The sequence below is a fragment of the Thermobia domestica genome, chromosome 13 (genome assembly GCF_964235325.1).
Source record: "Thermobia domestica chromosome 13, izTheDome1.hap1.1, whole genome shotgun sequence".
NCBI lineage: Eukaryota > Metazoa > Arthropoda > Insecta > Zygentoma > Lepismatidae > Thermobia > Thermobia domestica.
In genome coordinates this window covers 85,722,010-85,738,191 of record NC_137466.1, presented here as the reverse complement: position 1 = coordinate 85,738,191, position 16,182 = coordinate 85,722,010, and the positions used below count along the sequence as shown (strand labels likewise).

Sequence of the window (16,182 nt, the reverse complement as noted above, 5' to 3'; positions counted from 1 at the left end):
AAAGGTAAACGTTCGTTAGGCCTTCTATTAATTTCACCAAAACTATCGCGTTTCGTGAACTTTCATATCTTCTGATTAACTACTATATACAAAAAGCTATCTATTAGTATTCAAATTGAGCCGTATTTGGTGGAATGGTCCTGTAGTTCGGTTTTCTTAGAAGCGAGATAGTATGGTGGGGACGGCCTATATATTCAGGATTAATCTTGCATGATGGTCTGTGCACCCGCCAACCGCACCGGTTCCAAGTCCCCGATCGTGGTTCGGAGCCCACGTTAACAATAAACCCCATACTTTATAACCTCGGTGTTGCAAAAGGACACAAAACAAAAATTCAGACTAAGAATTAGTGATACTATTTGTGGAAACTCAAGTTACTATTATTATTATTTTAGGTATCATGTTGACAAGGACTTAAGTGGAGCCTATTTATTTTGTCCTAATGGTAGTGCAGAACCGTTGGACATGGGACCAATAAAAACTAAAGTGATCAAGGGAGTACTCTTGTCTAGTGTCGAAATCGAATTTAGACACGTTCACCATAAAATTGTACTCAAGAATTCATTTGGTATGTATTATAAAACTGTTAATCGCTTAGTTGCACTTACTTTTGCAGTTGTTATTATAAGATTTTCTAATCAGTAATTACATAAGAATACGAAATAAAGTTAAGAAATGCATTTAAGAAATACAAGACAGAAAAATATTAGCTCGTCAGTTGTCTGCTCATCGTCCATCTTGTTCGATTGTCCATTGCTTCCGTCATGAGTGACATTTGCTGCATGTTAATCAGAATGTTGCAACTCTTAGTTTTTTATTACGTATTTTAATTTGTATAATTTTCATTTTGTATGGAAATTCGACACGAAACGATACGAGAGATCCTTAATTCTCAACTCGTCTCGTGCGTATACCTACAGATGCCAATAATTGTGTTCGCCATGGTTATTTATGATTGAGTAAATATAAATCGTTTCACGCGAAACTGAATAAAACACAGTTTCTGGATTGTGATGTCTAATATCGTCACGTTAGTCGTATGGAAGGGATATGATTTTTAAGATATCTTTGAGAAGAAAAGGCCATTGGTTTACGGAGAAATAGGTAGAGAGGGACGTATAGATAGATATCATGATAAGACAGATACAAAAGAATTACAGAGGTTGTCTTTATGTAGAAGAGAATTAACTCAGAAGCTTTTGTTTCTGTGGTATCAGAAGCTTTCAAGATCCTTAAATCAGATTATTAATTCCAAATAATTACAATATTCTTAATTACATTATATTAATTAAAATCAGCTTTACGTATAAGATACTCACATTAACACGCGAAGATAGTATTAATTTGAAAATGTTATTGTTTGTGTAAAAATATATTACACCTCAATTCGATTTTTTCTTATTTCACTTCTGAAAAAATCCTTAGGGTGGATTCAAATATTCGATCTTTGGTTTTACAATTATTGCAATTGTATATCAATAAAGAAACTGAATTTTTAAGGGAAAGAGATATGCATTCAAGGGTCAGGACTTTTTTTTTGTGTCTTCTTGTGTATATTTCATCTGGCAAAGACTAACAGCTGTTGTACCGTCCAAACCATACTTTCCGCATGAAGCAACTTGTTCCTTGATGCGCATGACGATATTGTAAGACTATTTCAATGTTTTCTTTTCAGATCTGTCCAAAACATTTCTTGCAATCATGTTTTTTTTTTGTTTTGTTTTTAATTTCATGTTTCACTTATTAAAAAGAAATCCTAGGATGGATTCGAATCTACGATTTTTAGTTTTATAATATCATTTTCTCACCATCTTACTGCTAGACAATTTTTCTTTTTTTTTCGCTTGATATGATGGCTAAATTGCAGGTTTATATTAGAAGATAGTTACAGAAGTTTGCTATTCACGTTTTTCGATAAAAGATTTTTCATGGGTGGTTTCATAAATCTGTGAAACAATATTTAGATATAAATACAGTAATACTGAAGGAAATATTTATAATACTTTTATGACAGAAAAAGAAATGTTTTGTACGTATGTTTGAATACACGAATCCATGATAACCTTGTTATTCGGAATGAGATTTCAAGTTCAGTGTTGAGCACTATCATTGTCCCTTGCGAAAATCTCTCGTAATGGAGGAAAGTTAGCTGTAGGTCCTTTGCTTCTAATTTAGTTATTTTACGATCTTACTGAACAAAAATATTTAAAATAAATGTGTCAGTACTGTTTACTCCTATTGAAACCTTCAAACATTCCGAATATAAAGAAATATTAGGTATTTCTAATAAAATGTCATTCACAGGATACGTGATTTTTCTTTTTCTTTTCTTTTCTTTTATTTATTTATTTATTTATTTATTGCTTTTTTATTATTATGTTTTATATTGATAGCAGCAACTGATCTCCAGACATGCTGTGATAGTACGCTCAAAAGTAAAGAAAAAAGTCCCAGCGAATATGAATTTGTTGGGATTTCCTTTACGATATACGATTTCTGTGCACATGGTTTTCTAAATTTTTGAAAAAGAATATCTCTGGAACCATAATGTATACTTTGATATCAATTCTATCTGAAAAAGTTGGGAAACAGTACTCACAAGGAGACTTACTGAAGTGTCACTCACCGATTTGAATGAAACTTTGCACACTTATAGAACATCAAAAAATAATCGACACGTATTTTTTTTTTTTTTTTTGTTTCGGCAATGGTGAAGATTTAAGGGTGGAAACCACCCTTTGAACGTTAGGGGGTGATCTTTAAGCATAGACCGAAAACAATCATTTAATTTAGAAGAAAGCGTACTGCCAGTTTTTTTTTTTTTTTTTTTTTTTTTAGGAGAGCTGATTCAGAATCTTACGTCAAAAAATTACAAAATTCAAAATGGCGGATCCAATATAGTGATTACACTTACAAAATATCTTCTGGTTTGAAATTCTCTGTAGTTAGCCAAGAACAATTATAGTTGGCAGATATTGCTGCGATGAGTTGCAGACCAGTTTCAAACCCCTTTCAGTACTTTTTTTTAAATGGGATGCTTGATTAAAGTGAGTCTCTGTACCTGTCACTATAGCGTTTACAGAGACACAAACAGTAAAAAATGTGGCACAGTCAATAAATCTACGACTCATAGCTACACTATACAGCCTTTAATTTCTGAAAATAGTGTTGTGATCACCGTTGTTAATTATTTTGCAGGGAAAGAATGGAACATTTGACCCTATAGTCCAAAATAACCTCTTTTAATCTGAAAATGTCCTTGTCAAAGCATCAAATTCGGGAAAATTAGCATCAGATCTTGTGAGATCATGGTTTCAAGAGGTTTTTCTTCCAATGTTTAAAGGAAAGTACATTTTGTTATTAAATTCGTGGAGTGGTCACAATTCATCAATTTTTAAACCTATTTTACGAACAAAAGAGTATCTTAAAATAGAAACCATTCTGCACTAACAACTGGTAAGATTCAGCCTCTTGATGTATTCTCGTCTTTAGACCGTGGAAAAATTTCTTGAGATATTTTACTGATATTGTCCTCTACAACTCTAACATAAATTTACATCTCCGTAATATTAATATAATATACATCCAAATCACTGATTTATAATCAATTTTCATCTCCCAGATTTGCAAATCTTAGTAGATATGCGTGATACAAAATCAGTTATTTGAAAGAGGATTGTGTTGCATTTTGCGATTCGTTAGAGTTATTGCTGTAATAAGGTGAGCTTGGCGTAAACATTGTTTATGAACCACGCACTTTTTTCTTTCTTTCTTTTACGAAATATCATTACTGTGAAGCGTTTTCTCAATAAATTCATAATTATAACAATTGAGGATATATGAATTTTTGACATAGTGAGAGACGAGGGGACTCACTTACATAAGCACCCCGAATAGGGATAGGTGCAGAGACTCACTTAATTAGCATTCGTTAAAATAAAGGGGTTTCAAATCAATAGAGAGCGGTTTGCAACCTTCTCGTAGTAACCCTTGTCAATTACAATTGTTCTTGGTTAACTGCAGAGAATTTCAAACCTGAAGACATTTTGAAATTGTAATCACTATATTGGATCCGCCATTTTGAATTTTGTAATTTTGACGTCAGATTCTGAATCAGGTGTCCTAAAACGCTCCTGGCAGTGTTTTCTTCTATATGAAGTGATTGTTTTCTGTCTATGCTTGGAGACCACCCCTAACGTTCAAAGGGTGGTTTCTACCCTTAAATCTTCACCATTGCCGAAACAAAAAATATATACGTGTCGATTATTTTTCGATGTTCTACAAATGTGCAAAGTTTCATTCAAATCGGTGAGTGACACTTCAATAAGTCTCCTTGTCAGAGAATCCACAGGTACCGGAATCATAGCTGAGTGGATCTTTTGTAAAGAATGTTAAGTAAATATCTTTTTCTTATCATACTACTGAATAAAGTTTCCAAATGTTTGCTGGAAAATATCCTCAGTCAAAACTCGCCAAGTAATAATTTCTATTGGCAATGGTTTCTATGCCTGCGTTCTCAAACACATATAGGATTATTTCAGAAATATGTTTCTTCAAAACTCTGGAAAGAATACACTTTCCAGATGCTTGAGTTGAGTTGATTTTAGTTTAGCGTCCCTTTTAGCAGCGAGGCTATATGAGACGTGGACCTACTGATTAACGTGGAATCCAAACCATATGAGCTCCCGCCGGGAATCGAACCCGGGTCTCCCACGCCAAAGGCGCATACGCTAACCGCTTAGCCACGGAGGAGCTCATTTTCAGATGCTGTAGCTTCTAGCTTGTAAACCAAGCCGTTATGTATCCATATTAATTTGAACTGTTTCCTGATAATTAGGATGTATTTTACTCACAGTGTACAATTTTATAGAAATGGTAATTAGAAACTCACAAGGAACTGACATGAACGTGTCATCCGGACATCCGAATCAAACCTACTCCATTCAATAAACAGAACAAAGATATATTCATGCACAAGAAAAAAACAAAATAACACTAGGTGTCGTGGACAACGGAGTAAGTCCCTGAGGCCCATTAACCCTGTTAGTACAAAGAAAATCGTAGACTCGCAGTGAATAGCTATTGCATTAGCATTAACACTGTTCATTGGAAGATCATGGTTTATAGTTCATTCTCTTCAGCTTGAAACAAGCTTTCCAGAGGTACTATGTATTGGGACCCATAACATACTTCAACAGAGAAAATTGGGAGACTGTCGGGAAAATTCCCTCCAAAAATCCTCTCATCAATTTGGCCTCCTCTGGAATGGCCCCGGGTAAAACACATAATCCAGCTGTACCTCAAAAATAGTATAGGGAATAAGAAATGTGCGTACCAAGTTTTGTGTTGATAGACGAAGTAGGTATGAGGAGAAAGGTTGTATATCAATACGCTCTGTACATACAAAACTGAACCTATGATTTGACCTATTAAAAGAGCAATATATATATATATATATATATATATATATATATATATATATATATATATATATATATATATATATATATATATATATATATATATATATATATAAACGCAGTACCATTTGTACCAGATTTGTAGAATGAAGCAAGCGTTTTAAACAGCAACTGTGCTACGGCTGTATTGGAATAAATCACGTTATCCGCCAACAACCCCTCCCATCCCCTTTTGTTTTTTATTCCATTCTTACTGTATCATATCTTCTCCCTTGTTTTAATGGTATACCTCCTGTCCGTATACCTCATAATATTTTTCAAGGTATATTTTAATTGTATACTCCTATCAGTGTGCAACTTACCAGGGAGAATAAGGGGAAAAATCCCCCTCTAGAGAATTGGATATCTCCCATAAGTTTTGAACTTCCCCATGTTAAATTTCTCAGATGTGCACTTTATCCCCCCTTAAAATGTCCTTTAATTCGCACACTGACTCCTATCGGCTACGGTGTCACTTCAGAGGACGCACAACTTCACAATAGAGTTATTTTGGAAAATATTTTTGCGACTTATCCCCAATTCCCCTCTCCATATGTCACAAAACAATATGTGATAACTATTGAAACACTTTCTTCATTTTACAGAGAATGTGGTACAATTCTTGATACCAGGATAAATAGTACTGCGTTTATATATATATATATATATATTACATTGTGGTCTCTTTTTAGGTCAGATCATGTGTTCTGTTTTTTATGAACAGAGCGTATTGGTATACAACCTTTCCCCTCATATCTACTTCGTCTATCAACACAAAACTTGGTACGCATATTTCTTATCCCCTATAGTAATTTTCGAGATACACTTGGATTGTGTGCTTTTATCCGGGTCACTTCAGTGGGAACTCAAGTTGATGGGAGGGATTTCTGGAGAGAATTTTCTCGACAGTATCCCAATTTTCCCTGTTTAAGTACGTTATGGGTACCAATACATAGTACCTCTGGAAAGCTTGTTTCAAGCCGAAGAGAATGAATTATAAACCATGACTTTCCCATGAACAGTTTTGATTCAATAGCTATTTCGCTGCGAGACTACGATTTTCTTTATACTAACAAGGTTAATGGGACCAAGGGACTTACTCCGTTGTCCATGGCACTTTTTTGTGTGTTTGTGTATGTGTGTGTGTGTGTGTGCATGAATATATCTTTGTTATGTTTATCGAATGGACTATGTTTAATTCGGATGCCTGGATGACACGTTCATATCCGTTTCTCAATGAGAATGAATATTTAACCTGGTTCAAATAGTATACTGATAAACATGAATATTAAATGATTAAATTTCATAAAGACGAAAATATTAATGGAAATAATTCTTTTGCTATATACTAAATCAATAAGTGTAAATCAACTTATCCTTTTTAGGTGTTGATGGATTGGGTCTCGAGATTCACAATACTATTGATATTCGTGATGAAATTGATTACGAAATAGCCATGAGGATTTCTTCTCATATTAAAAATGGAGATGTATTTTTCACAGATTTAAATGGATTCCAGGTAAGCTATGGCCTGTTCCGTGTATAGACAAATAAACTTGAAACACGTAAAGAAAAATTTTTTTATATACATGAGTAAACCTTAAACTTGATTACCGGCTTCAACACGTATACCACTTCCATTTTAAGGCATTGTTTAGTTAAACTCGTGTCTCAAAATAAGATATTTCAAATATTTAGATCAAGTGGTTCATTCCATTGTCTTCTACTGAGTTTTCAATATTATTTTGTACAACGGTTTTGAAAAAGCATGGTGACTCACCTCCTTTCAAATGGCCTATTTTCATGATTAGCTATGGATATATATGCACTAAAAAATGAAAATATGCACAAAAATGTTACAAAATATTTATTATAAATAAAGGAATATGCACTTGAGAAACAGTTCACTTCAGATTCACTTTTTAATAATATTTATACAGAATGAATTTCTACAGTATACTACTAGGAGTTTTTCAAGGTTTTCTAGTATCAAACTTCATCTATTGTCTGCTAAAATAACTCAAAAATGGAACTTAGTCAAAGGTAACTTTACAACATGAAATGCTGTGATTGGATAATATTTATGCAATTATACAGAAAATTCGGAACATTCATCTGGCAAAGATTTACTGATCCCACATACTATGTACTTGTTGGTTAACCAGTTCTTTGATTTAAACTAAGCACTTTATCCTGGATTTGAGCTAAGCACCTTATCCAATTTCTCTTTAATCTTTTTCCCAGTTTCGTCTGCAGAAAAACTTAAAGAATGACTTTTCTTAATAAATTCGAATGACTCGTAAAAAGATGTAGATGCATCATTATTTCAACTATCATCGAAAAATGTGCATCAGTGAAATTAACCTTTTGATCCCAGAAAAGAGTAGGCCTATTCCCATAATTCAGAGATGTGAAAAATATTTTCGCAGTGGATGTCCAATACATAGGAAACTACTGATTTAGTACGTTAAGAAGATATTAAAATAATTCTTAATTTCAAATACATACATAAATATGCACATACCATTAGAATATGCATTAATCTACAATATATTTTTTACGTAATCAAAAATATATCATTTGATAAATTCCAAATTAAATTTCAAACTCAACGATGTGTTAAGTTGAATAGTAGCCAATAATAAAATGATATCCGGATACAACGTCTGAATTCGTATGTATTTGGTAAACTTTGTGTTTTTGTCTACTATTAGCTTGCTTCACACTAAAGCAGCCGCAGTATCTTCAAAACATCTAGAATAAACGCCTTTCTAATAAAATTATGGTATTAGAATAGAATTAAATTTGCTAAAGTTTGAAAATAATTCTTTTTGTGTTTCCTCAGATCATACGCCGGAAGATAATAAAAAATTTACCACTGCAGGGACAGTTTTATCCTATGGCAACAGCAGCATTTATTGAAGACAAGACGTTTAGGATGACTGTACTTTCTGCTCAGCCTTTAGGAGTTTCATCTTTACTCGAAGGTCAAATTGAGGTGATGATATTTTTATATAACGTTAAATACTTTCATAATCTCAATTTTTTCCTTCGTTTGGAAGTCGAAGATAAGCTTTAAATTTTCACTTGCAGAACAATTAATTCGAAAAATGAAAGAAATATGACATGTTGCTATCTTAGACATGGAAACGCATATCCTTAATTTCAGAAATTGCGCTTTAACTTCCAAATTGCTGCTGAAAGAAAATAGTCCCGGTAGGAGTACGTGTAGTTCGGATCACGTAGTCAGCTGTATATACCCTTGGTGCTGATAATAGACAATAAATTCAATCAAACAAATCAAAAGGTAATATGTTCACATAAAACACTTTAATTTGTGTCATTCCTCATTGTATAGTAATGTAAATGTATTGTTTTGGGTTTCTTGGCTTTTTTTTTTTTTGCTTCATTATACCGGCAAAGCAATTCTTTTGGTAGCAAATGTCTCCAAACTGACATTAGAATTCTAACGTGTAATCATCTTGATGAATGAATTACAGTCTTACCATGTGAAATTGCTTATTACATATTTTATATGATATGACGTAATTGAAAATCAAAGAGTAAATTCCGTATATAATTTTTTTTTCAATTTCTATTTGCTTTAACTTCAAAAAGCGAAATTAAAATCAAATTCTTTTTTCGAGATATAAAATTAGCGTATATTGACTCTTATCAATTTGATACTTTGATATGATGCAATGCAAAAAATCAGGTCGGTCAAAATGTGAGTAATGACCAATCACTGAAATTAAAAGAACAATCGTTATGCTCTATACGTTTCTTAACGTTAACATTGTTCCTGCAACCCACCTTTAGAAGCGAAGGCTGTAAACTTTGCTCCTGGACTGTAGGATCTTGAGTTTAAGTGAACTGGTTTAATATATTTTTGTTTCAGTTGATCAACACTGAGTATGTGCTATTTTCTTGTAGATGCTTTTTCCTCCATCAAAGAATTATTTTGCCACTATTCTTTGTATTCCACATAGCATCTATCAACAAATATCAAACAAAATGGTGTGATCCTTAACTTAAAGCTACTAAAAGAACAAAATAATATGTGCTACGAGAGCTTGATAAATTGTCCGTTTAAAATGTAATTGTAGAGGAAACACCAATTAGTATGTCTGAGTTTTATTACCTTTCACTAGATCTAAGCAGTTAGCAATTAAATGTGGAAAATTTCCTATGTAGTGGGTGTCCAGTTGTGACCACATAACGATATAAAGGAAAGTACGGAAATATTAGGATACTGTAATTAATGGTTTTTATCTTCAAATCATGGAGATAATAGCGGACTTTATTAAACACTGCAACTTACCAAATGCATTGAAAAACATGAGATGTGAGAAACTAGAAAACAACTAAACAAATTCAAGAGTAGGAAAGGTTAAACTCGCATAGCAAATTTCGAAAGATAGGTAATATTAGATTTTAACTTAGTAATATGTAGTGGAGTGTAATTGCTTGAAAATGTGTACAAAGTAATCACAGAAAATTGCTTTCCTAACCATTTCATAAATTAGTACGAAATTTCAAATGTATACTCAAACTGTATAATTATTGTTAGCAAAGTCTCAATCAGCTTTCATGAATGCAAGTCACAGATTCTCAAATTTAATTTAAAATTTAGTAACATTAGTGTATTGAAAATGAAATTTTTGAGTTTTACGTCCCACGGACATTAGTATATTGTTCTTAATTTTTAATAAATTATTTTCAACACATAGTTCATGATTACACTGTTCCAAAGCTTACATGTTTTAATGGTGTTGAATACCTTCACAATTTCTGTTCTTCACTCCATTGTTTTATACGAATATTATTTTTTTTCTTCTTTTTTTAATGAACTTGAATTTTAATGATTTGAGTTTACTGACATAATTTTCAAATTTATTTAAATGTTCCTTACTCCGTGAAAGTTGTTTGTTTATATAAATTTAGTTAATAATAATGAAATATTATTTGAGTATCTATCAATTTTCTCAAAAGAAATCAGTAAAAATCACTTAATTAAAATTGCAATTCATATAAAAGAAAACAAAAAAGAATTCCCATATAAATCAATGGGATAAGAATTCAATATTTCGTAGATATTCTTCAGCACTGTTAATGTTAAATTTCTTTGAAAGAAAAAGAGATAATTAAGAAAATGGAAGCTAGTAAACTTTTAAAGAATAGTAGTTTTAGAATTTACATACTGGCTGTCATTTAGATTGAGTATGTGTTAATTTTCTATATAATGAAAATGCAATTTGAAACACCATTGATGCAGTAACGATATAAATATTATTGTTCTTCTATCAGGTTATGCAAGATCGTCGCTTAACCGATGGCGATGGTAAAGGACTAGGACAAGGAATTCAGGATAATGTTCCAGTCCGTCTTTCCTTCATTCTTTTACTGGAGAAAAGAGAGAATTATTGTAAGGTAATTCATTTTAAAGTTAGTGTGAGTTCTTTCGGTGTATGTGATTGCAACTCGATCACGGATCAAAGAACAGATTTTTAGCGCTGACATAGTATCCTTAGGCAATGGAAGAGCTACTTGAATTAAGAGACAGTGACTATAGTATAGAAAGCCGGAAACAATATTACTGGGAGTCAATCCTCTAATTATGCATCGCCCTGTTGAACTTCTAACACTGGTCACACATAGACTTTCATGGCTTTACTGTTATTTTTTAAAATTTTTAATGACATTGTTATATTCAATTTATCTTCCTGTGTGTTTAGGTGATATACGATAAGATAGAACTTGTATGTTGTTCCTAAAAATACAGGTGGTATACATAGTATATATCGAAGATAGAATTATCATATTGTTTGAACAAACTCAGGTAACATATACAGTATAAGTAATGAATATATCAATATAATTTACTTGCTATTCATGTAAACTTAAATGATATATGTAATGTATATAACTAAGATATATTTTTCATGTTGGTCTTGAAAAATTTTTGCTGTAACAAATGTTTAAGAATATTTTAAAACTCTTTCCAGACACCCTCAGCGAATTACCAAGGAGGTTTCCTATCCCTTCAAGCACACCTTGCTCTTAATGTGTTACTCTACCCAATCACTAGTTTATGGTGGTTGGGGAGTTCTGATATGTATCTGAATGAAAAATATATGCCTGTTGGAAACTCTCTAGGTTGTGATATGCACCTTGTAACACTTCAAACAATTAGTAAGCCTTGGCCTGCAGCAGGACTGATTGCTCATCATGTGGGAAGTGATTGCTGCTATACTTCATTACCAACAAATTGTCACCTAAGTTTCGGCAAGGTTTGTATTGTACATTTGTTTATTGTAGAGTAGCTAAACTGTAAAACACAGCGGTAGAACTCGCTTTTAAACTGTGTGGTCATTAGATCAAGTTACAGATTGTGGTAGCTGTGAATAGAATAGTATTATAAACATTTTAAGTAGCACTGAATCTTTTATCTTTTAATCTCTACTTTTGTAGTATTAGTATAAGCATAACATAGAGTATGTAACGAATAGTTTTGCAATCAATTCAGTGTTCCAAGAATAGTACTATCTCCTCCCTTGGCCCTTTATTCAAACCGGAAATGGTTGAAATAAACGATTTTGGGTTTCAACCCTTATTGCCGCAGAACAAAAACAGTAAAGGATAATGAGTTATGGCTTTTTTGATAGTCCGTGGAAGAGATTGTATCTTTGATCTTATTACTTTATTGCAACCAGTACTTATACTTGCACTACTCCAAGTTTGAGTATTAAATTCGCAGTGTTTGGAAGTCTTGGTTATACACTGTTGCACAATACTCAATTGTTAAAACAATAGTTCCATTTTTATTCCCTTCTGAAATGTAGCCCTAGATATGCTAGTGTTTGTGTACAGGCATAATGCATTCCTTCATATAAGCGTTCCAAGCAAAAAGTGTGTTTCCTTAAAATACACTATGAATGATCAAAATAATCCTCGAACTAAACTGTATTTTCTAAGGGAAAAAGGAACAACTTTCACAAAGTACAAGCATAGACATAAGACCTGGCCGACCAAGAGTTTGGAATTATTACTCGAATATCTCAAATGTGGTTTCCAAGTGTACAGATTGCATATAACTTTCGTTGAGATCGACCTCATTACCCGAAACGCTTCGTACTGACTCAGTGTAGCATGTTTCAGGTGGCCTAAGTCAAGTTTTTAAGTAAACCTAAATCTTTAGTATTAAAATTAAGTTGTAAAATGTATTATGCAGTTATACATGGCAATAAAATGTTTTAGAAAGCATCAAGTTAACATTTTTAACATATAATGCTTTTCCTCCGCTTGCACTTTCTCTATTATTACTTTACCTGTAATTAGTTCTTCTTTATATAAACATTATATATGTAAGCTTAAATATACATACAATAAGTAAATGCTTTGTTTTTCAGGTGAATCTTCACGAGTTCTTTCCAACATTATTTGAAGATTTTGTCTATAATTCTTCCTTATCCTTTTTGTATGTTGGAGACAGGCAGAGGAAAAACTCTACATTTTTTATTAATCCTATGGATTTAGCAAGTTTTATTCTTAACAAACGAAAAAGACTGTAGAAAATATACATTGTATATTTTGTAATTAAACTTATATTATTAATAAAAACAAATAATTATTACTATTGACAATTTAATTATACCATAATATTAAGAGGCAAATAAAAATGAGTAAGGCTGTTAAAGTAAAATTCAAATATTCGAAGAACATTATCTCTAGATAAAGTAAAATTATTTATAAAATGCTTGGTCAAACAAGTTCTTCACACTAATAATTATTTGAATGAAGGAAATATTTTGAATAACATATTGGAATTTAAATAGTTCTAAATGAAAGGAATTATTAGAACATATCTAAAAAATCTTATATGTGCATATGTGTATAATTACTATTACAACAATTTTTAAAACCTAGTATCGTGATATTTCTTTTTGGTAAGTAGAAGTAGTAGGTTACACAAAATCCTTACATCCAGCAATACAAAAAGTTTTTATAGACGGAGATTTTTTTTAAGCTAGCCAGCGGCTAGCACCCTGTTAGAGGGTTACGCCCTCTTTTAGGGAAGGGAATTTTATGGAGAATGGGTACTGGATGTATGAAGGATGGTCTATGGGAAGGTAGATATCAATTTATCTTTATTTATTAATCTATAAATAAACACAGGACTTAAGGCTTTTGCAGCCTTAACATTTGGGTTGGTAGATATACAAAATAATACTAAGATAACATATAATATACATAACATATAATGTACGTAGTATGAGAAGAAAAATGTAAAACACATAGAAACAGGATGATAAATCAAGGAGCGATGGTTAAGAGATAATGATAGTTATTAGTCAGTTGCAGAAGGAAATAATTTGAACACTAGACCAAAATAGTATCGATTTGTATGACGATGGGGTGAGAGATGAGATGAGGTGCAAAACACGCCACAACACATAGGAAATGTTAACTAGACAAATGAGAGCATCTTCTTGCCTAGGGGCGGCTCTAGGCTACGATGTGGACAGGGGGGAGCCCATATTAGTGAGAGGAGAATCACTGTGCAGTAGATGGAGTTATGAATGGGTGATGAAAATGAGTATGGAAATCATCGAGGAGGTTTAAGTCTGGATGATTCGGTGGCAGTGTGTAACAATACAGGGTAAATAATAATGACAATGGCGTATGCATATATCGAGAAGGCGTGGGATGAACTGCTAAATGGTGCATGGCATCTATAAGAAGAGGATGATGATCGTGGTAACGTTTAGTAAGATAAGTAAGTCTGAGTTTTTCGATATGGTACTGCAATGTAGGGAATGTGATAAGACTGTAAAGATGTTGGGTAGGGCTGGGTAATTTGATTCTATGAGCAATTCGGAAGGCATGACGTTCAAGTATTAGGAGTTTCTGGTAAAAACTGGTTGGGGCAGATACCCAGGCTGTGTGGCCGTGTGTGAGAGTTGGGTGGAGAAATGCTTTATAGGTAGTGAGAACAGTGGCTGGTTTTAAACCCCAAGTAGTGCCAGTTAAACGTTTTAGTAAATTTAAACGATTGTATGCTTTACAAGTAATTGATGCCAGATGCTGCTTCCAAGTTAGATGTCGATCGAATGTTACACCTAGATATGTTGCTGTCTTACTGGCTTGTATGGGAATCTGGTCAACCTGAATGGTTAGTCTATTTGGGTTGCGGCGAATTCTAGTTGACTTTTTGGGTGGTAGAAATACGACCGCTTGTGTTTTCAAACCGTTAATGTGAAGATGCCACTTCGTGCACCAGAGACAGAAATTGTCTATAGCTGTCTGCAGAAGCGTATTAATTTGTTGCATGGTATTACCCAGTGCAAAGAAGGCAGTATCGTCAGCGTATTGAAATATGTGCACTTTGTCCGGCAGTGGAGGCATATCGGTGACAAACAGAAGGTATAGAAGTGAAGATAATGCCGAACCTTGTGGAACACCAGAGAGGAGAAAAATGGGATGAGATAACTTATTGTTGACAGAAACATAATCAAGTCGGCCAGTCAGAAAATTGTAAATGATTCGAATATATAGGAGAGGAATATGAAGGCGAATAAGTTTGTAAACGAGACCCAGATGCCAGACCTTAGACGGAGAATAAGCGTTCTCAAAAAGAGTTTAAGCTCCTCAAATTGCCAGCGAGAAAGCAAAATCTATAATACTTATTGATTTATACAGTCATACTATATATTGTAATCGAGATTTTTGTGTGGTTAGAATTTTTTATGAATATAAATAAATTATTACTTGTTTTTTTTTCCTTTTTTGTTTCTTTAGCTATGTTATGATGAAATTTGATTTGTTTAATACTTACATTTTATCGCATCCGGAGCTGGGGAGCGGCGGATAAAATATAAGTACCGTAAAAATGTAAAATGACTGGTGTGCTTAAATTAAACGTAAACAATAAGTTTAAAACCAATTTTATGAGCAACTAAAGAAAAATTTAATTTATGAGATATATTACGTGTAATGATACTTAATATGGATTATGATATATATAAAATGACATTAAATGTATAACCAAATAAATTTTTAATTATAACGTTTACTGCTATTTGTTTTTACGGCTTTGGTGGCAACATTGAAACACATTATTGTACTTACTGTGACCAGTTAATTTATTTGGAACGATTGTGGTTTTGGTGTTGAGACCTAGTCAGACGCAGGGGGTTTACAGAAAAGTTTTTGTGCCGCAGATTTCGCAATTTTAAAAGTTTGTTGTTGGGTTTTGTAAACGATGATTTAGATTTTTTGCACTGAAATGTTTTTATTTTTTCATTTAGCAATTTAGGTTTGACTTGAAGGATTTTTTGTTTGCACTGTTATTTAAAATATGACAATATGAAATAATACCAAAACGTTTACAAGTATTACACAGTTACTGATACTAAACTGAAAAGTTTGCTTTTACATATACAAAATAGTAATTTAAATTGCGAAGCTCAACCCTAGGGATGCGCACGAGACAAGATTTGAGGCTGTCTCTTCTCGAAAAAGTGCTGTAAAAGTGATGTCTCGACTCGAAAATTGTATTCTTTTCTATTGGAAGAGCTGTCTCGACTCGAAATTTGTCAAGAAAATTCTGTCTCGACTCGTCTCGTGCGCATCCCTACTCAACCCGTACAGGGGAGCGTATATGGAGAAACAACCTATGTTAACTTTAGAACAATGCGCCTCACGCATCTTCGTGGGTGCTTTT

At 32.9% G+C, this 16,182-nt stretch overlaps 1 protein-coding gene across 3 annotated transcripts in view; it reads left to right on the top strand.

Annotated features, from left to right (window-relative positions):
* The window catches only part of LOC145668287 (alpha-mannosidase 2-like), a 171,786-nt gene extending 158,703 nt beyond the window's left edge, over window positions 1-13,083 (top strand). For all 3 annotated transcript variants that reach the window (XM_081736010.1, XM_081736011.1, XM_081736009.1), the window contains exons 16-21: window positions 396-568; window positions 6,845-6,978; window positions 8,305-8,457; window positions 10,767-10,889; window positions 11,465-11,749; window positions 12,869-13,083. In XM_081736010.1, the coding sequence (XP_081592136.1) occupies window positions 396-568; window positions 6,845-6,978; window positions 8,305-8,457; window positions 10,767-10,889; window positions 11,465-11,749; window positions 12,869-13,030 (1,030 nt within the window). In that variant the 3' untranslated portion in view covers window positions 13,031-13,083. The remainder of the gene's footprint in view (window positions 1-395; window positions 569-6,844; window positions 6,979-8,304; window positions 8,458-10,766; window positions 10,890-11,464; window positions 11,750-12,868) is intronic.
* Window positions 13,084-16,182: the final 3,099 nt, after the last annotated feature.